At 34.6% G+C, this 21,005-nt stretch overlaps 1 protein-coding gene across 2 annotated transcripts in view; it reads left to right on the top strand.

The window, feature by feature from the left end:
• Positions 1–19,264, top strand: part of SLCO1C1 (solute carrier organic anion transporter family member 1C1) — a gene marked incomplete at its 5' end in the record, with an annotated part of 44,682 nt that extends 25,418 nt beyond the window's left edge. For both annotated transcript variants that reach the window (XM_082635865.1, XM_082635864.1), the window contains 7 exons: positions 114–278; positions 5,569–5,764; positions 8,763–8,928; positions 11,166–11,350; positions 12,936–13,000; positions 17,075–17,192; positions 18,970–19,264. In XM_082635865.1, coding sequence (XP_082491991.1) covers positions 114–278; positions 5,569–5,764; positions 8,763–8,928; positions 11,166–11,350; positions 12,936–13,000; positions 17,075–17,192; positions 18,970–19,192 — 1,118 coding nt within the window. In that variant the 3' untranslated portion in view covers positions 19,193–19,264. The remainder of the gene's footprint in view (positions 1–113; positions 279–5,568; positions 5,765–8,762; positions 8,929–11,165; positions 11,351–12,935; positions 13,001–17,074; positions 17,193–18,969) is intronic.
• Between the last annotated feature and the right edge of the window lie 1,741 nt (positions 19,265–21,005).

The following is a 21,005-nucleotide window of genomic DNA, read 5'->3' as shown; positions in this document are numbered from 1 at the left end:
TGCTCCTCAGAACCATGACAATGAGACTCAGCCTCTAAGCTCTGATGCCATGGCTGTATTTCTGCCAAGTGTGACACTGTCTTTAATTACTCCATGCTATTTTTGTCTCATAGATTTTCTGCCATCACTGAAGAGTCTTTTTGGAAATCCAGTGTACTTCTTATATTTGTGTGCAAGCACCGTTCAGTTCAATTCCTTATTTGGCATGGTGACTTATAAACCGAAGTACATTGAGCAACAGTATGGGCAGTCGTCTTCTAAGGCCAACTTTGTTATCGGTATGCTTCTCTGTCCTTCCTGCTTTCCAATAGGCAATATCAGCTGTGTCTTGTTAATCCTTAGTAATTTTAGAGAAATTGTTCCAATATTTAGACTGAAGGTAATTTATGGCATTTCAAAAAGTAAGCGGAAAAAATCTAGCAGAGTAAAATATTTAGATAGTCTGTGGTACGACTTTGTAACAAAAATTGTTCAGAACTCTGTGTGAATGACCACGAGAATACCACATAGACCAAATATGCATTTTATTAGGAGATTGTTAGTACTGGATATTTGTCTTTCAAGTGTAGCTGAAACCTCATAACAGTGGCCATTTTACCTGAACAGTTTCTAGGATTACAAAAGGTAAGTATTCAGACAGGTTAAAAGGTGTGCATTGCAAAACAAAGTTTGTGTTTGCTCAGAGTTGAAATACTTCTCTGATTCCTGGCATTTGGGTTATTTAAAAGGACTGTGTTTCTAGCCCAGCAGGACAGCCAATAAGAGACATATTCAAGGGCAAAAAAAAAAAAAAAGAAGATGAATGAAGAAGAACCAGAATCTCCAAATATATAACCACCATCCTATAAGCAATTGGATACTTTAAAACCTGGATTAGCTCCTTTAGTCCACAAAGGTGTTATTTAATGCTACTCTTTCAAAGTATAAAACATATTCTATTCCTTTGGACATGTTCCTTTATGATAGGAGACTCCAATGGCTTAAAATAATTTCTTCTTCATAAAATATTTTAAAAATTGCTCTATTCATCTATCTCTGAAAGAGACCAGGGTGCGTGTGTGTGTGAGGAAACAGCTGAGCATATTTTGGGATGTATAAATTTCTTATACTAATCCTGGATAATGGGCACTTAGCAGATGTAATTCTAATTGACTCTTTGAACTGCTGTCCTTCCCCTAAATTCTAAATGTGAAGGCTATAATCACTGTTGAATTTTACTTTCAACATTAATTGGTTCAAATTAATTTAATTTTATTATTTAATGGTTGACCTGAAGAAATATTGATATTTTAGGGTTTTTTTTTAACCCCACACCTCATCCACGCCAATCAAAGCTTTATACTGACTTTAAGAAGACTAGAAGAGGAATGAAATTTTGACATTCTTTTTATTTTAACATTTCTTTTGTGTTTAGAGACATAACTTATAAGCAACAGTTAGGTCTACAGACCTTAAATGTATAGCTCAGCTGGATAAATGTTTACATGTGTATATCTGTGTGGTGATCATTATCCAGAACACGTAGCACAATTCAGTTCCCCAGAAGGCTCCCTCAAAACTTCTTCTATCCAATGTTCTTCTCCAAGTTAATAACTATTCTGAACTCCACCATTATCGATCAGTCTTGCCTGTTTTTGAACTTTATATAAATGGAATAAGTTATGTAATCTTTTGTAACTTTTTTCAATGAAAGTGAAATCTACAAGATTCATTCATGTTATTGCGTGTAGTGGTGGTTTGTTCTTCTCATTGCTGTGTAATATCCCATTACATAAATATACCACAGTTTATTTGTTTTCTTGTTGATGGACATTTGGGTTGTTTACTGCTTTGGGCTATCATAAGTAACACTGCGTGAACATTCCACACATATTTTGGTAGGCAGATTCACTCATTTGTTTTGGCTATATCCCGGAGTAGAATTGCTGGATCATAGGGAATATGTTTCGATCTGGCAGATATTGCCAAAACATTTCATCAAACAGTTGTGCAAATGTTTACTCCCATTAGAAGTGTAAGAATGCTCCAGTTGCTCCATATCCTTCTAATGTTTGGTATTGTTAGTCTTCTTCACTGTAACCATCCTTATGGGGTGTGATGGTATCTTACTGTGGCTTAATTTGCATTTATCTGCTGACTAACTGTGTTGAGCATTTCTTCTCAGGCTTCTTGGTCATTTCATTACCTTTTGTTAATTCTATTTGAGTCGTTTGCCCATTTTAATTGGATTGTCAATCTTTTTCTTATTGGTTTGTAGGCGTACTGTATTTTTTCTTGATACAAGTTCTTTATTGAATATATGTTTTGCAAATATTTTCTCACAGACTTCAATTTGCCTTTTCACTCTTCTTAATTGTAATCAAGCCCAATTTTAATCTTTTCCTCTTTCATTAGTGCTATTTTGAGCCTGTTTTAAGAAATCTTTGTCAAATCCCAAGGTTATGAAAATGTTTTCTTAATATTGTTCCTAGTAGATTGTTTTAACTTTCACATTTAGGTTATAATCCATTTCAAAGTAGTTTTTTCAAAGTATTTTCACATAATACAAAGTATTTTTGTGTTATGTGAGGGAGGTCAAGATTCATTTACCAAAAATGAAGAGACCGTCTTCTCCCCATGAATTGTAGTGAAGAACATACCTTTAAGTATATGTTTATTTCTCATTATTCAACATGTGCATAACACTTAGAGATTTGGGGGCCTTTGATTTTGCTCCCACTAGAATGATAAGTTCTTTAAAATTTTCCAGTTGAAAAGTTCATTTCATAAAGGAGAATTAAGTGCCCTTTGGGGGGGAAGTTACTTAGAAAAGAAATGCAATTACATGTAATCTCATTCCTTTATTAAGTAGATAATAAATGAAATATGTTTTGCCTGTAAAATTATCTTTAAGAGTAATTAGCACAGATGAAAGAATGTGAGATTCTGAGAGATTCAATGGCCTGCCCAATATCATGCATATGTATCATACATACATACATACATGATGTAGCCAGGAATAAAATTATTTCCCCTGAGTTTCTGAGTTGTATTTCCTCACTGGGCATAATTATTTTTGAAAAACTGTCAGGAAGAATCTGATTGATAATTATCTTTTGAATTGTGGCTGATTGATTTCTTTTAATCCATGAGCCTACTCTGTATACTGAAATGGACTCTGAGATCCAAACAAACTCATCATTAGAATTTTTTGAGCCATCTAGCAAAGGTTGCCTGGAACTCTAATTCCTCATAGTTTCTGGCATATCTATAGATAATTCAAGTACTTTTGTGAGAGCTAAGTAAAAAATGTTTAGTAATTCCATGTCATTATAACTAGGATACTTTCCTGGGTGCATTATAATTTTACATTATTAAGTATGGGATACGGCAGAGTAAGGGAAGTGGGTAAATTATTCAACATCCCTAACACTTGTTTTGATTTTCCATAGAATGGTGAAAAGAAATGCATCACTGGGTTAAAATAAAGATGAAAAAAGACATATAAAATGGATTGTAAATGCACATAGCTCTCATTCAACAAATATATTTTCTCCCTTTCTTCGCTTTTTCTTTCCTACCCCTCTCTCTTTTCTCCTTCAGCTTTTTTCTTTGGATTATGGGAGAATGACCCTTTCTGTAATAAAATATGGGAAAGGCACAAAAAAGACACATTTCCCTTCTACTCTCAGAGAAAGCATTTGATATGACATGGAGGAAAGAATAAATAGAAATTTCCCTAAAGTGTTCAAGGGCCGACTGATCCAATGAAAATTTATTTTACTGTACATGTTTTTATATGTTGGTCACATTCTTTCTAAAGTTTAGAAATAGCATTTGCTTGTGTTAATTTTGCAAATAAAAAGAAAGAAAAATAAACAACAAAAAATTTTCAGTCAGGGACTAGAAAGTATGTGATAAAATGTTTTTTTTTTTAAAGGGTATGGGCTTTAAAAAAATTTCCATTCCAATTTCTACTGAAAGAAATTTGATTAGACAGCTGACTCTTTCATTTAGACTTTTCCTATCACTATGAAGTTACATGGACATGATCTTTCCTTTTCCTTCTTAATACACAGATTGCAATTATTTATTTTTGCTTAATTTCTTGAAATTTTTTGATTAAATAAGATAGTAAGTAGTAGACAAGATACAGCAACACTGACTATCATTGACAATGATTATCATTCTCAATTTCTGGAGATGTTACACAGACAAATAAGGAAAAATTAAGAGAATTGTTTGAGAAAAGATGATCATAAGAGAAAGCATTATTATTTTTGTGGCTAAGCTAGCATAGTAAATTTAGAATTGTATTATGATGTGTTCTAGAATTAAGTAAAGTTACATTAAAAATCTGTGAGGTGATGGAAAACTATCTTAATTTGTGAGGGGAAACAAAACCTCTTATTATGCCCAAGAAGGATGGTTAATTTTACTTCTTTGTCTGCACCCAACTGGTTATATGAATATGTAAATTTTTCTTGCATTTTTTTCTCTTTGTAAAATAAAAATCTTAATATTTATTTCTTCTAACATTAGAGTAATATTGTCAGGGTCCATGATATAACCAGGACTTTTACTTCTCTGGGAAAAAAGCTTTAAAAACATCCTAAAGTACTATTATTACTATAACTCATTACTGTTTCATCCTAATGGCTAAGGCTTTCATGCACCTGTATGGGAATCAAAGTTTCCAGTTTATATCGTAATTCTGCTGAGCATCTCCAAACAGTTTACACATTCCTCATAACTCTTGTTTGGGATAGTAACAAAGAATAGGGTCTTTAACTTGAACAAGTGTGCTGAAATAATAATAATAATAGTAATAGTAATTAATAATACTAAAATATATAATAAACTATCTTGTAGCTTTCCTGATATATGGATAAACATAAATGTTAAATTCAAGAGAAATCATATAAAATAAACTGAAACAAACTGTAGGTGCTAGGGTAAATTACAACTAACGTTTCCAGTTGGAATATTTAGATGGTAAACATTTTATTGGGTTGGCCAAAAAGTTTGTTTGGTTACTGAATACGTTGTTCAATAAAGTTCTTGGTGAAAATGAAGAATGTCTTATTTTTACTTTAAACCAAATGAACTTTTTGACGAACACAGTAAAAGCAACACATTTTATGGTGTGAGTGGAAAAACTGTGCAATGAAGAAATCAATGTGAAATTTCTACTTCATTAAATGACTCAAAAATACCTAAGATGAAAGAAAAGAAGCTTTGGGGGGCAATAAGCACATCTCATATGCAGTTCAGTAACTTTACCATCACACTGGCCCTTCATGGACAGCTTATAGATCTTAAGGAACTTGAAAGGGAGAATCACGTTGACAGTATATTTGAAATGTGCTACTAATCTTTTTTGAAATCATGTTATAATTTAGTCATCTTGACACAGGAGAGTAACTATTAACTAATTATGAAATATTTCTATATTTCTATAACTTAAATTAACCAAGTAGTTAATAATCAGTCAGAAACTATTGTATAATTTTTTATAATCCCTTAGAAAGTTTGTGTGAGTGTACTCATATTTCTTTTAGAGATTCACAAAATTTTCTTTTTCCTCAGGGCTCATCAATATACCTGCAGTGGCCTTTGGAATATTCTCTGGGGGGATAGTCATGAAAAAATTCAGAATCAGTGTGTGTGGAGCCGCAAAGCTCTACTTGGGATCATCTGTCCTTGGGTACCTCCTATTCCTTTCTCTTTTTGCATTGGGCTGTGAAAATTCTGATGTAGCAGGACTAACAGTCTCCTACCAAGGGTATGTTCACTCATTAAGTAATCTGAGGAGATTGCCTTGTTTAATCAAATTATTGATAGAGTTTCAAAATAAGATAATTTAATTTTTAAGCATTGTAACTAAGAAAAAGAAGTTGATGTTTTATTATGGGATAGTGGATATTATGGAATAGTGGACAATGTTTATGACATGTAATCTGTTATTGGCACCAAAATCTGTCATTTCCTTTGAATTTGAATGTGTTAGAGAAATATAAAGAATGCTAAATCCACATCTTACTTTAGGGCAGCAACCTGATAGTGGAAAATACAGACCTTGAATTTTGCCTCTGCCCGTTCTTAGTGAAGTGACATTGTATGAGTTATTTAATGTAGCCTCAATTTTTGCATTTTAAAAATAGAAATAATAACAGCCTTTTAAGGTTTTGTAAGGCGAGATGATATACATGAAAGTGATTAGTGCTTACCGGGCACAAAATAGATGTGCCACTCATGGAAACAATTGTATATTTTTTCTTTGAACACCTAGATAACTGGAATGGTCTCTGTGCCATGCTTTATAGTCTCTGTTACTCAAATCAAGGGAAATTTCAGGAGAAAATGGCTATCCCTCAACCCAGTGACCCACATTCCAGCTCTCTTTAGCTCTCTGCAGCTGATCATAAGAATATTTATTGATGCTTTCAGACTTATGCCATCCTGCCTGGGGTGGGTGATTAGTTTCCAGAGTCTAAAGGCTGGGTCTTAAAACTACTTCACCCTTCCCCTTCAAGAGCCCTTGCTATCACTCTACCCTGAACCTGAATTACAAGAGGCAGTTCTCTTCCTCCTTCCACCTATCTATACATTATTTGTTTTAAAAAAAATTATTGAGCTGCTACTAGTTGCCAGGCCAGCCTCCCTGACTGTATCTGCCTGACTGCCTAAAATTCCACCTGTGGTTCAAAGGCCAACACTCCTGACATTATGTTCTGTTTCCTGATGGTTCAGTTGCTTCTTGCTCACTGCTTGCTCTCCAGCTTCCTTCCACATTTATCTATCTGTCTTGTGTTCATGTTCCATCATCTTCCTTATCCTGGTTTCCCCTGTTGTTAAGTGAACATCAATTACACTTTTGCCATCTAAAATGTTCAGGAAAATTAATGAATGAAAGTTCATATATCGTTGCTTCTAAGAGTTATCACAGCAACAGTTAGACTTAATGGCGTGTAGTGTTGCCTTGGTAACAGTGAGCAATGTAGATTAAGAATGTTAGTTGTAGCTGCAAGAAGATTCTGGAGTGAGTAGAAGCCCTGTGCCATCTTTTACTATCCCTAAGATCCTCATGGTGGATGGACAGTGGTAAAGTACTTTATATTTTGCAATTTAGAAAACACCTTAGTTTTATTATCTCACTTCTACCTTCAGATGCCTTTATGAAGTAAGTTTTTTTACCCACGTTTAAAGGGAACTGAGATTAGAAAGGTCAAGTAACTTCCTCAAAGTATAATGTTCTTTCTATGACATTATGCTATCTTTAAGCCAAAGAAAATATGTAAGTAGACAACAACAGAAAAATTTTGAGATTTACATTAAAAGTATACTCAGATGATAATAAAAGAATATTTTTAAACAAAACAAAATAATTATTCATTGAGTACTAGCCCCTGAAAGCAGTTCATCTTAAAAGACTATAACTATATTGCAATAATGCTATCATTGTTTAAAACTCCTCTTTGAAATTGCTTTCCATGTCTTTTTTAGAATATTCTCAACAGTGGCAAAGATTTAACCTTTAAGAGCAGCTTTGTTATTGGAAGGAGGCAAAGAAAAGGCAACATCACTGGGGAAATCTCTCCCCTCCCAACATGGCTATTTTGAAAGAAAAATCTCATTTGAGGATAAACATTCTGGCATATTTGATAAAACTCATAATTAAAAATTTAAATAACAACTCTACTGTCAACACATCCTACATAAAACATATATGCAATTAATTTCTGCTTCAAGATTGCCCTAAGTGATAAATTTAATGCACCTTCAGTAATATAAAAGAATTGGCTTTATAAAATAAACATGCTCTTCAGGGGTTATCCAGAGTTTCTTTGTTCCACAAGGCTGTTTTGATTCTGGACATTAAACAGGAACACTATAGATAAGCTTTAGATATGATAGTGGAAGAAATTTTTCTTCTGCAATGATGAGAATAAGTCTGATGCAAGACAAAAATGTAGAATCCAGAGGCCTGGAAGTGTTCTAATTCTGGGTTTGTCACTAACAAATGTGAATTTGAGCAAATTATCTGCCTACTTTGGACCTGACTTTCCTGATTTGCCCAATAAGAAGTTGGCCTAGATCACACCCACAGTTCTTTTAGCTCTAACCTTCTAAAATCTCAGCCCTACAGTGTCCATAGTGGCCTGATTCTAGGCTTTCAAAGACACATTTATACTTTCAGATACTACAACACAGTCTCTGTTAAAACTTAATGCCTTAGAGAAGAGAATAAGATGACATATTCCTGGATGACTTCTTAGGAGGCCTAGTTAAATACCCTTTCATTCTGCTAGAAGACATCTCAAAGGTCTTTTGCTTTTACATTTGAGGTGACAAAATCCATAGTAGTTCTATGAGATGGAATATTATATAAGTTTGTTATTATATTAATATATAATAAGAGTAATGTCATAAATTGCTCTTAAGGTTTACTTTACTTTTCTATCGTTAGTTGTTTTCATACATCACTGCATAGAAAAATATTAGAAGATTCTAGAGTCAGTAGATGTTAGTAAAAGCCATCAGCCAAGAACTGGATATCATGTGAAGTTGTAAACCTAGAAAGATAACTTTCAAGAGAAAGCTATTTAATAGTGGATTCACATTTAATGATCAGAAGCTGGCATTTCTGATGACAGTTGTGTTCCCCCAAAGCAAACGTTGTTGGCAGTGACATTTATATCACCCAAGAACATTGATTTTTGAAAGTATTAGGGTGCTGCCTACTAAGAGGTAATATTTTATACCATTACATTTCTTTTCAGAACCAAACCTGTCTCTTATCATGAACGAGCTCTCTTTTCAGATTGCAACTCAAGATGCAAATGTTCAGAGACAAAATGGGAACCCATGTGTGGTGCAAATGGAATTACATATGCATCGGCTTGTCTTGCTGGTTGTCAAACCTCCACCGGGAGTGGAAAGACTACTGTAAGACATCTTCTCTAAAGTGTGTGACCACAGGCCTGCGACAATGCTTAACTATACAATCCTATGGGGGCTCAGGGACCAACCTAGGAGCAGACCACACCAGTCAAATCCCTGGCTTTGACTCTGCCCTTGTTCTTTTGTGTGGAGACAGGAAATATAAGCATCGCTAGTAGAACTAGAGTTGTTGGAAGAATTAGCGTCAGAATTAGAATAAAGAAATAGGCTGGAGGAACTTTGTAATTATATAATCTAGTTCTCTCGTTTTGTTTATAAGGAAGACTAGCTTCAAATGAGAAAGTCTCAGTCACAAGATCATATAATAACGTCTGCATTGGGATCCATCTCTCCTGACCCCTGGTCTTTGCAGGTTTTAGAGGACAGGGCAAATAGAGGCCAGTATTAGGAAGTCTAGCCCAAAAGGTCTAGACCCAGGGGTCAGGGACCCAATTGTGAGGAGGTTGATGGTTCTGGGACAGCTCTGCCCGAGATATCAAGCCAATGTGCGTAATGATTAAAAGAGTAGGTGGCTGGAATGAAGGGTTCCTGTAGGGTGTAAGAGGAAGATGAGGTTGGAACTATAGGTAGGAAACCAGCTGTGAATAGTATTATGTACTTCAATCATTAATAAATTCATCCCTCTAATCACACCTTTACATCCCTGTCCCAAACGGAGACTCTTCCTTACTCTCGTTGTGTATATGGCACAGTGGTTGGATGGCTTTATACTTGTGGCTGATGAAACCTGCCTGTATTTGACAGCCCTAGAGGGCTGAAAATTAAACCACACATATATTTATGTATTTTTATCAACTAGATAAGAATGCTTAGGCAAACACTTCTGTAGACAAATTCATCCTTGTTGATTTTCTGTTTATTGTTGTTTTTGACATGTTATTCGGAGCAGAAAGGATTGGTCTCTATCAACAGTGATATAAGATCACCCACCCATCTGAAATCTGAGTTTTCACCTTCCCTTCCTTTTCTTCCTTCTTTCCTTTCCTCCCCTTAAACCCGATCTTTGGCCACTACTCTTTGGCCCAAACTGCTTGAAGGTTTTTCTTTCCTTTTTCTCTTTTACTTTGGATTTACTTTTTTTTAAAATTGAAGTACAGTTATTTACAATGTTATGTTCATTACTGTTGTATAGCAAGGTGGTTCAGTTATACGTATATATACATTCTTTTTTTAAAAAATATTCTTTTCCTTTATTATCATAGGATATTGAATATAGCTCCCAGTGCTATACAGTAGGACCTTGTTGTTTATTCATTCTATATTATAATAGCTTATATATGCTAACCCCAACCTCTCACTCCATCCCTCCCCTAAACCCTTCCCCCTTGGCACCCACCAGCCTGTTCTCTATGTCTGTGATTCTGTTTCTGTTTCATATTTCATTTGTGTCATATTTTGGTTCCACATATAAGTGATATCATATGGCATTTCTCTTTCTCTTTCTGACTTACTTCACTTAATATGATAATCTCTAGTTGCACTGGAAGATTTTTCTTAACCAGAGTTTCCATTTATTGAAAACACTGCATGCCAGAGACCTGAAGTGTTTGTGCTGGACATGTAACTCCCTAGAAGAATTGCTCAGCAGAGAAAATAGGAAGGCCATGAGCCCTGGGTAGACTCACCATATTTGAGGGTTGGCCAAGGCCCCATAGGCACCCATGTGTGTGGCTGAAGTAGAGGGAGAGGAGGAAGATCATTGGGCGATGAGATCAGAGTGGGATTCAGGAGATGCATCATGGATAGTGTGGAAGCCACTATAAGGATTTGGGATTTTATCCAAGTACAATGAGAAGTCATTGGAAGGTTGAGAATGGTGATGCAATCTGACTGCTATTTTTAAAGGCTCATTTGGGTTATTGTGGAAAAGAGAGTAGAAACATGTTGAGCATGAAGAGACCATTGTGATAATCAAAGCAAGCAAAAATGGTGGCTTAGACTTAGAAGTGGTAGAGAAGAACATAAGGTACTGTTGGATTTGGTGGGATTTGCTTGGAGATGGTTCTATAGGTTCAATAGTTTGTAGATCACTGCTCTTTGGATAATGAAATGTTGTCTCTCTAGATTTTGCTTTGCTTGATATATTCTAACACAGAAATATAAAAATTTCCCCATTGTTTATGTAATAAATGTATACTATAAATTCTTTTAAAATAAATACTTGTCTTTAATTTTATATACAAGTTACCTCAATAATTTGATTTTTCCCTATTGTATTACAGATATTTGATAACTGCACCTGTGTGGGAATTGCCGCCTCAAAATCAGGAAATTCCTCAGGCATGGTGGGCAGCTGTCAAAAAGATAATGGATGTCCCAAAATGTTTCTGTATTTCCTTGTAATTTCAGTCATCACATCCTATACTTTGTCTCTAGGTGGGATACCTGGATACATATTGCTTCTGAGGTGAACACTGATTCTCCCTGCCCCAATTTTAATATGACATACTGTGATCATCTACAGCAGTGATTTCAAACTCTGCTTTGTGGAATCATTATGATTCCTTACAGCTCTCTTAGGAAACTTATTCTACTTGTATGCTTTTCCCACGTTAGGTTTTTATATAGATAATGTGGTTGAATAGAAGTTTTTCTACCATAATTTATGCTTGAACATTTTTTATTGGCTCTCCTATCCTAGATCTTTATAAAATATATAAGTAAATTCAAATTTTAAAATATTAGTTTTGTAACAAGTATTTTCAGTGATAAAATTTTCCTCCTCATTGAATTAGTGTTGCAAGTATTACTGTTAAACAACTGACTGAAATCACCTAAAGATATTACAAATTTCGATAAAATTATTAAACATGAAAAGTCAAATTTTATTGTAAATCAATCTTTTATGAGATGGATTAGGTGATTTTGAAATTAATTCATATATCAAAAGATGGATATTAAGTTTTTCTAAAATGAAACTAATCAAAATATTGTATATAGCTTTAATTTCCCACAACATATTATAGAAATTGATTAGGAAAGATCTACAGAAGATAGGATCTAACATCCACAAATCTGTTTTTGTAAAAGGGTTTAAGGAGAACATGAGATATTGATGCTTTCAAAAGGAAACATGGGTTTGATGGGAAAGCACTGCCCCAGAATTCTCAGACCAGGATCGTTCTTCATGGGTACCTATTTCTCCAACATTTGCTTACCTTGTGCCAAGTAGTCACCTGGGCCAAGTGAATAATCAGGCCAATAGAGGAAGAATTTTCCTCTCCACCAGTCCCTCAAATAAACCACACTTTATTTTGATGTCAGAAGGAAATGTCATTTGCTTCAAGGAGAAGAGTTGTAATTTTTGACTCTTTTAAAGCAGAGACTAAATATTATACATATGAAGAACTTACTACCATGGTTAACACTCAGTAGTTATTATATATCCTCATGATTATTACATTTAAAATCTATAGGCCAATCCATCAGTTAAAGTTATACAGTCATATTAAGGATGGTCTTGTTATTTCAGGTACTTTTGTACTTGACTGGTAAATTCAGGTCCCCACTATTTAGCAAAAACACTTAGCATGTCACAATGATTCTGATTCAACTTGAGTCAATAGGGTCCTGTGCTTTTAGACCAAAACCCACAAAAACTAGTTATAGGTTATTAATCCTTTACTGTGCCTCAAATTCTTATAATTTCTTAGAATTTTTTCCCCTGTGAGTCCTTGTTATTTTACTGATTAAATTTGATTTTACTTTACCTAACACCATTTGAATATGTCATGTAAGAGTGATTTACCTTTTAGAAATATTAACTATAAATTCTTCGATACACTGCATATAATGGAACAAGGCTTTTACATAATTTGCTTTCCCTATGTTAGAATATTAGTGGGTTCTCCATAAATGCTACTTGAATTCTAACATCATTTCATGTTGATGAAATGTGTTCAGTAGATTATGTTCAGTAGATTATCACTGACATTACTATTTGTTTTAATGTACTATTATATTTTTTGTCATAATGCTTTTGTTGATTTTAGGTGCATTAAGCCACAACTTAAGTCTTTTGCCCTGGGTATCTACACCTTAGCAGTAAGAGTTCTTGGTAAGTATAATCTATGCTTTAATTATGGTAGCCATTACAAGTGTATTTTGAATAATTTTCTAAATATTTTTACAGAATTATGACACATACTAAATGATGTCAGTAGTAGATCCCTCTTCTTTTAATCTTCTTCCCTCCTTCATATCTTTCTTCCCTCCCTCTTTTCCTTGACTACTCTCTTCCTTTTTTTCAGAAATATTGAGAACAAATGCTGTACCCATGATAAAGTGATCTTATAAGAGTATTGACATTTTTTAACAATCTTGTCTCTTCTAGCATGGGTCTAGTGTCAAAAAATCCATTGCTGTTATAAAAGAGCCCTCTGAGAGGAAAGCAAAAATTGAATCAGTAAGAAAAGCTGAACTCTAAATATAATTTTTTAAGTTATTAGATGGAAGGAATTCTTTTGAGCTACTCTCAATACTAGGATATATCATTGGTAGAAAGGTAAGATCATTCAAACAATAAAAGCAGTGTGGATTTGAATTCACAATTTGTTAAATGTAATAGGAATGGTTTCTTCTGACTACCAGATTTTTCGATATTCATTAGTTAAAACCCATAAAAAACAGAGTGATTAAGTTAGATGAGGTTTTTGTCCTTAAAGAGTTTAGATTCTAAAGAAGATAGTAAAAAACATTGTAAATGTTCCTCTGTAACTTGACAGAGAGGAACTACCTGGAAGAAAAACAAATTCAGAGCTTTAAATTAATGTGGTTTAAATAAATCTTGATATAAAAATGGATATATGTGAAGATAGAATATAATCCTGATAAAATTGGGAAAACAACAAAAATGGAGGTTTATGCCATCATGGCTGGCTCTAATTCTACAATATAAAAACAGAGATTATCTAGAAAAAAGGCTATTGAGCCTGAAGTACATCCCTGGCTGTAATTAGTCTATCTACCTCCCTTTGAGAACACAGATATAACCTACAGTGTGAAAAAGATCTCAAGTAAAAGAAATAATTCATAAAGTTGATTCCATAAAAATGAAAATAATATACTTAATACTGTATGATACCATTTATATGTGGAATCTAAAAAATACAGCAAACTAGTGAATATAACCCCAAAAAAGTAGACTCACAGATATAGAGAACAAACTAGTGGTTACCACTGGTGGTGGGGCAATATAGGGGTGAGGGAATGGTAGATACAAACTACTGGGTATAAGATAGGCTCAAGGATATATTATACAACATGGGGAATATAGCCAATATTTTATAAATGGAAAGTAACCTTCAAAACTGTATAAAAATAAATATATATATATATACTTGAAAATGACAAAAATATCATAAAGCAAACGACAAGCTACATACAATTTTTTTCAATTTATATAACAGACAGGTGACTAATATCCCTATTGTAAGGAGAACGCTTAAGTACTGAGAATAAAAAGATCAACACCCTAAGAGAAAATGGGGTAAAAGATATAAACAACCATTTCATGGAAAAATAAATGTAAATACCTCAATATAAAAAAGATGGTCAAGGCCCCTCATAATAAGAAGAGTACAAATTAAAACTACACTGATACTGATTCTTACTTATCAGATAGGCAAATTACCAAATGTTGTTTGTCATGTATTACAATACAAATAGAAAATTGATACACTTATACACTGCTGTTGTGAAAATTATACTATTTCTGGAGAGGGATATTTGGCAATAACTAACAAAATTACATATAGACTTACTTATATTTTGACCTAGCAATCCCACTTCTAGGAATTGATGTAAAAAATGTGCTAGCAAAACTATGAAGTAAGTCTAATCTTATGGATGTTCAATCACTGTGACATTAGTTATAATAGTAAAAGACTACAAGCAGTCTAAATGTACATCAGTAGGAGACTGGTTAAATAAACTATAGTAAACCCACATAATAGGATACTATGCAGCTGTAGGGACAAATGGGGAAAATCTCTCTCTAATGTTACCAAGTATATTAGTCAGTACTGGCTGTCATAACAAAACACCCTGGACTGAGGGGCTTAAACAACAGGAAGTTATTTTCTCATAGTTCTGAAAACTGTAAAGTCCAAGATCAATGTGCCAATAGGGTTGATGTCTGGTGAGACCTCTCTTCCTTATTTGCAGATGGCCGTTTTCCCACTGTTCATTCCCTGGATCTTTTCTCAATGCACAGAGAGAGAGAGACCTTTGGTGTCTCTTCCTCTTCTTATAAGGACACCATTCCTATCAGATTGGGGCCCCACCCTTATGATCTCATTTAACCTTAATTATCTTCTTAATTACTTTTTCCACATGCAATCACATTGGGGGTTAGGGCTACAACATATGAATTTTGGAGGGACACAATTCATATCAAGTAATCTCCAGTATATGCTTTTAAGTGAAAGAAAGCAAAATGTAGAACAACGTATATAGTATGATGCACTTGGTGTAAGTATAGAAAGGTGGAAATATTATACACACAGACACAGAGGTATTTGCTCTTGTTAACAAAAAGAAACAATGGAAGCATAAACTAAAAACTAATACTATTTTTAAAAAAACTTTACCTGTTAGGGAAGAAAGGAAAAAGGGGAGAGAAAACAGGATGGAAATGAGACTTTGTAAATGTAACTGTTGTATAATTTTTAATTTGAAAGCATGCAAAAATTTTATATAATTTAAAATAATTAACAGAACCAAAGAAATTCTTAAAACAAACCAAAACTAACTCTATATTATATGGGTGACATAACCATACAGAAAAAACTTTAAACTACATGGAAAATAGAATTATTACCAAATCCCCATTGCTTCAGTACATTTTATGGTCTTGTCATTAATATTAACTTTGGCATTGTTATGTTAAAACTATTGTGTATTTTAAGATTAAAGTAAATAAGATATTATGTTAATATCATTTGGGATCAATATTTTCAGCATAATAGAAAAGCGATAAAAGCATAAAATAAAAAATTTAAGTAAAACTCATTCTTAATTTAAACTTAAAATGTTAATATGAACTCATATAGCTTTATTTTAAAATAATGTGTATCTTATAACTGTCTCCTGAAAAATCTAGAACCTATTTAACCCAGGAGAAATGAGCACCCATAGCAATGATCTGTGCTATCTAAGTATCATTCCTCAGTAAAGAAACCACAGCACCTTGGAGAACTGACCAAGGTCTAGGGTAGAAAATGCATAAGATGATTGTGGGACAACTTTTGTGCAAGAAAGTGAGAAATTATAAAATGTGTCATGTGTTAAATGGCAGAGTGATATATTTTTTAAAATGTCAGAGATGTGTTCTGAAATACATATAAGGAGAATGACATGATATCTGAGGTATCTCTTAAAATATTAAAAAAAATAGTTTCTGGATGCACGTTGGGTTGTGGGACTGGAGAGAGATAACACAGGAGTGGCAAAATATTGATATCAATAATTGTTAAAGTTAGTGACTGTACATGAGGTTGTATTACATCATCCTTTTTAATTCTGTGAATGTTTGAATTTGCCATTATGAAAATTTTAAAACATACAGAAGATGGCAAGCATTTGAATCTTGAGGAACATCTTCACGTTATTAAGAGCAATGTAAAGTTAGTTATCACCTAAATGTTTTTCAGTGGCAAATAATCTATTTAGATGGACAATGTATATAAGAGGATATTTATTTAAGATACGAAATAATCTAAACTGACTTAGATATCTTCATCTATGTGATCTTCTTGCTTACAGAATTTTATGCAAAATAGGGTCAGTTAGCTCTTTCTTGAATCTGGAATTCTTCTCACCCTGGTACAGAAAGGGAGAGACCCTTGAAAATATTTTCCTTTGTAAATGTACATCTTCCTTACAAAAAGGAAACTTATGCTGTGTCTTCAGAGCTTCTTCTATGACTTCTGTTTCTCAAAATTATCAGCTCAAAATAATCTTCATACAAGAGGCATATTTTGGGGTGACATATTCTGGTTTTCTACAGATGCCCTCTCATCTCCAAAGCAGTGAATTTTGGACTGACTATGGCTTCCAAGAATCATTAATTATAGGCTAAGCAAAAAGATATGCATATATTGTTAGTAGCAATTATTTGTTTTTCTCACAGCAGGAATCCCAGCTCCCGTATATTTTGGAGTTTTGATTGATACTTCATGCCTCAAATGGGGATTTAAAAGATGTGGAAGTAGAGGATCCTGCAGATTATATGATTCAAATGCTTTTAGGTACCGTATCAAACTCATTCCCGCATCTCACGGCTACCACTTCCCAGGTTTGCACAATGCAATTGGCACTAATAATCCTCATGTAGTTTCATTGCTTGTAAGGAAAAGGAGAGTCTAAGCAATAAGTTTGTTCTGGGGTTTCCCTGGTGGCGCAGTGGTTAAGAATCCGCCTGCCAATGCAGGGTACATGGGTTCGAGCCCTGGCCCGGGCAGATCCCACATGCCGCGGAGCAACAAAGCCCATGCACCACAACTACTTAAGCCCGCATGCGTCGTGCTCTGCAATAAGAGAAGCCACTGCAATGAGAAGCCCGTGCACCGCAACGAAGACCCAACGCAGCCAAAAATAAAAATAAATTAAATAAATTTTAAAAAAAGTTTGTTCTGTTTTATAGAATAATTCTATTATTATTTGATTATTTGGCTAGATCTTTCATTTTTCCCCCATTCTTAATCTTGACTCCCATTTTAAATGAGTAATTATTTTTAAAAAATATGACATAAGACTTCAGAATAGAGTAGAATTTTCAAAGTTTGTGCACACAAGTGAGTTAATTCCCTGAAACTCAGAAGCATTTAAATCTAGGTCACATTTGGGGTTTAATTCTATTCTTTTTCAAACTGAGCCAAACTGTCCCATTTACGTCAGATATAATCCCTCTGGGCAAGAGTTGGATTTGGCTGTAAATCTGTCCGGCTTTTATTGCCAAACTGATGTTCAATTATTCCAGTACTTGAAATGCATAAAAGTAAAAGGTTTTCTCTGTGTGTGTGAGTGTGTATGGGGTTGAGGGCATGGTTTTTTTCACTATGGTATCATTCAGTTCAATTCATCAAACATTTAGTTTCCTTATTGCTTAAAGCAATACTTCAATGGCTTAAAAGCAAGAAGGATTTTTTTTTCAATTTACAAGCTGAGTATTCTCTAGAGAAATAAACTTGGTGCTGGACTGTGTAAGTTGGAAGCTGGATGTGAATTTAGCCGACCATCTCAAATAAATTTGCTTGACTTAATAGGCTTTGATGTTATGTGAGAAATTTATTTTGGTCTTTGAAAGGGACCTGATCTATGAGGAGAATTGGCACTTTATTCACATTTACTAAGGCTGTATTTTAGTGCAAAGACAATGTAATTCAATCAGAGACTATGAGTGTACATACAAGGTAACCAGCATGAATCATTTAACCTGTCCTTTCAAACCTTTGTGTCTTATAATCTAATGTAGAACTAAAGGCTACTCATGGAAGAAATGGATTGAAACCTCTGGTTTGTTCTTAAGTCAGTCTACTCTACTGAGAGCTCTGATTTCCCCTTAATGTTGCTTCTTGCAGTTTTTCCGTAGAAGTGAATTTGGGCAAGCTTCGAGGGGAGGGTAACCACATAATTTATCATGCAAACCTGGGTACTTTTGAGAGTGAAAGGGGGCACTATTAAAAACTACACTGGGACAACACTAGCATAATCTGGGACTGTTCTGGGCAAACAGGGATATAGTTACCTGGTTTAAGGAAATAAGTTACAGAGAGGATGGGACAGATTATATAATTATCAGTGACTGAAAATGATGGTACTACTAAAATTGCTTTATATTAGCTTATTGCCTTCAATAGTCTGTCAAATGTTCATAGGAAGGTCTTTTATAGCCACTGAATCTGCATTCTTAAAACCATCCTCATGATAGTTTTATTGATATTGATATTTTGGGATGATATTATTACATTTTATTTAAAGTTGGATAGTTGCAATAATTAAGATGGACATTCTCTCTTCTTCTAGACATATGTATCTGGGACTAACCATGATCCTTGGCACAATGTCCATTTTCCTAAGTATTGCAGTACTTTTCACTTTAAAGAAAAATTATGTTTCAAAACACAGAAGCTTCAGAACCAAGAGAGAAAGAACAATGGTGTCTACAAGAATCAGGAAGGAAAACTGTACGACGAGTGATCATTTGCTACAACCCAGCTATTGGCCAGGCAAAGAAACGCAGCTTTAGACAAATGATGACTTGAAGCCATGTTTTCCAATTTCTGGAAATTCTGCAAACAAGTTTTAATCAAAAAGGTTTTAAATGTGTAAATTCTTTCTCCTTTCAAACAGATGTCTACTTTGTTTTTGATCCTAAGTATTAGATAACGTACGTGATAACAAATATAATTAATCAAGTTACAGAAGGTATAGATGGTAAAGTTAATCTTAAATATTTTAATTTATAAACAAATTCCTTATATTATTTACTCATTCTGCTTAGCTTTGCCTGTGCCCATTGATATATTAGCTGTACTCCTAGTAGAACAATTGTCACTATAGTTTAATGGCTATGTGTAAAGTAATTTCTAAACTGAGATACTTGCCTAGGATAAGAGAATCTTAAAAACTTAAAAAAAAAAATTAAACGACATCTTGGTCTCCTTCAAATATCACCTTAATGATGATGTTAGGATGGAGTCAAAACATGTAGAGGAAGATTTCATTTTAAGCTCCTTCTTTCTTTTGAAATACAATAATTGATATAGAAATGTATATTTGTAAATGATCTTGGAGAATTTGAATTTTGAATTACTAACTCTTCTACCATTACTAACTCTTCTGCATGTATTTTATGTGTGAGATTTTAAGTGACCATAGTTGTAAAGTAATAAAATTAATATTCATATGCTTTCCTGTCTTTCTATGAATTCAATGGAGTAAAAAATATTGTTAAATACTGCCCATATTTTAATGTATATAAGCAGCTCCAGGCTTATGATTGTGATGTGGTCCTAAAATATATTTGATAGTGAATTTCTGAAAGTCTACAATAAACTTAGATGTTATAACAGGAACACAGAGTGATGGGGTGAGTGATGGTGTGGTCCCTTTTGGTGCTCTCCCTGGCATCTGTCACAAGGCTTCTGGGCAGGGTGGTGCCATTGGTACAGTCTGCCAGATAGCTCCCTGTTTCTCTGTAACTGAAAAAGTCATGCCAGGTATTTCCTGTTCACTGGCTTCCTGGTCCTGCTCTCACTGGAACTAGTAGATTCAGCAGTCCACCATCTTTAATCTTCAGCTCTACTATGTGTTATGTCTTTCTTCCTCCACCACTGCTGCACCCTAGAAGGGGCCTGACCTTCCCAAGAAAAGCAAACTTAGGTAGATCCACCCCTCCCCTGCAGTGGAATCTTGGAATCCACAGCCGCAATTCTTATCAGGCTTTAGAACACACAAACAGGGCACTCCCAACAAGGAGTCTCTTTGAGGTATTTCTTGGGAGCCTGAGTGCAACAAAATTCCAGCTCAGAAATGCAGTCACAGGACTTCCCTGGTGGTACAGTGGTTGAGAATCGCCTGCCAATGCAGGGGACACAGGTTCGAGCCCCAGAGGGAGGATACCATATGCCATGGAGCAACTAAGCCCGTGTGCCACAACTACTGAGCCTGCGCTCTTAGCCCATGAGCCACAACTACTGAACCTGTGCTCTTAGCCCATGAGCCACAACTACTGAGCCTGTGTGCCACAACTACTGAAGCCTGTGTGCTGCAACTGCTGAAGCCCATGCACCTGGAGCCTGTGCTCCACAACACGAGAGGCCACTGCCATGAGTAACCTGTGCACCACAGCAGAGTGGCCCCCACTCGCCACAACTGGAGAAAGCCCGCACGCAGCAATGAAGACCCAACGCAGCCAAAAATGAATAAATAAATAAATAAAAAAGAAATGCAGTCGCCTTACTCACACAGTGGAAGGATCAAATAAATTTTCCCCTTATATACCAGTCCTGAGAATATGATGAATGGAAAAAACTAGAGATGAAAAGTGTGGGGATGGA

Source organism: Mesoplodon mirus, assembly GCF_964341445.2.
Source record: "Mesoplodon mirus genome assembly, chromosome: 11".
Taxonomy (NCBI): Eukaryota; Metazoa; Chordata; class Mammalia; order Artiodactyla; family Ziphiidae; genus Mesoplodon; species Mesoplodon mirus.
The sequence above is the reverse complement of the archived record's forward strand: the minus strand, read 5'-3'. Positions and strand labels throughout refer to the sequence as shown.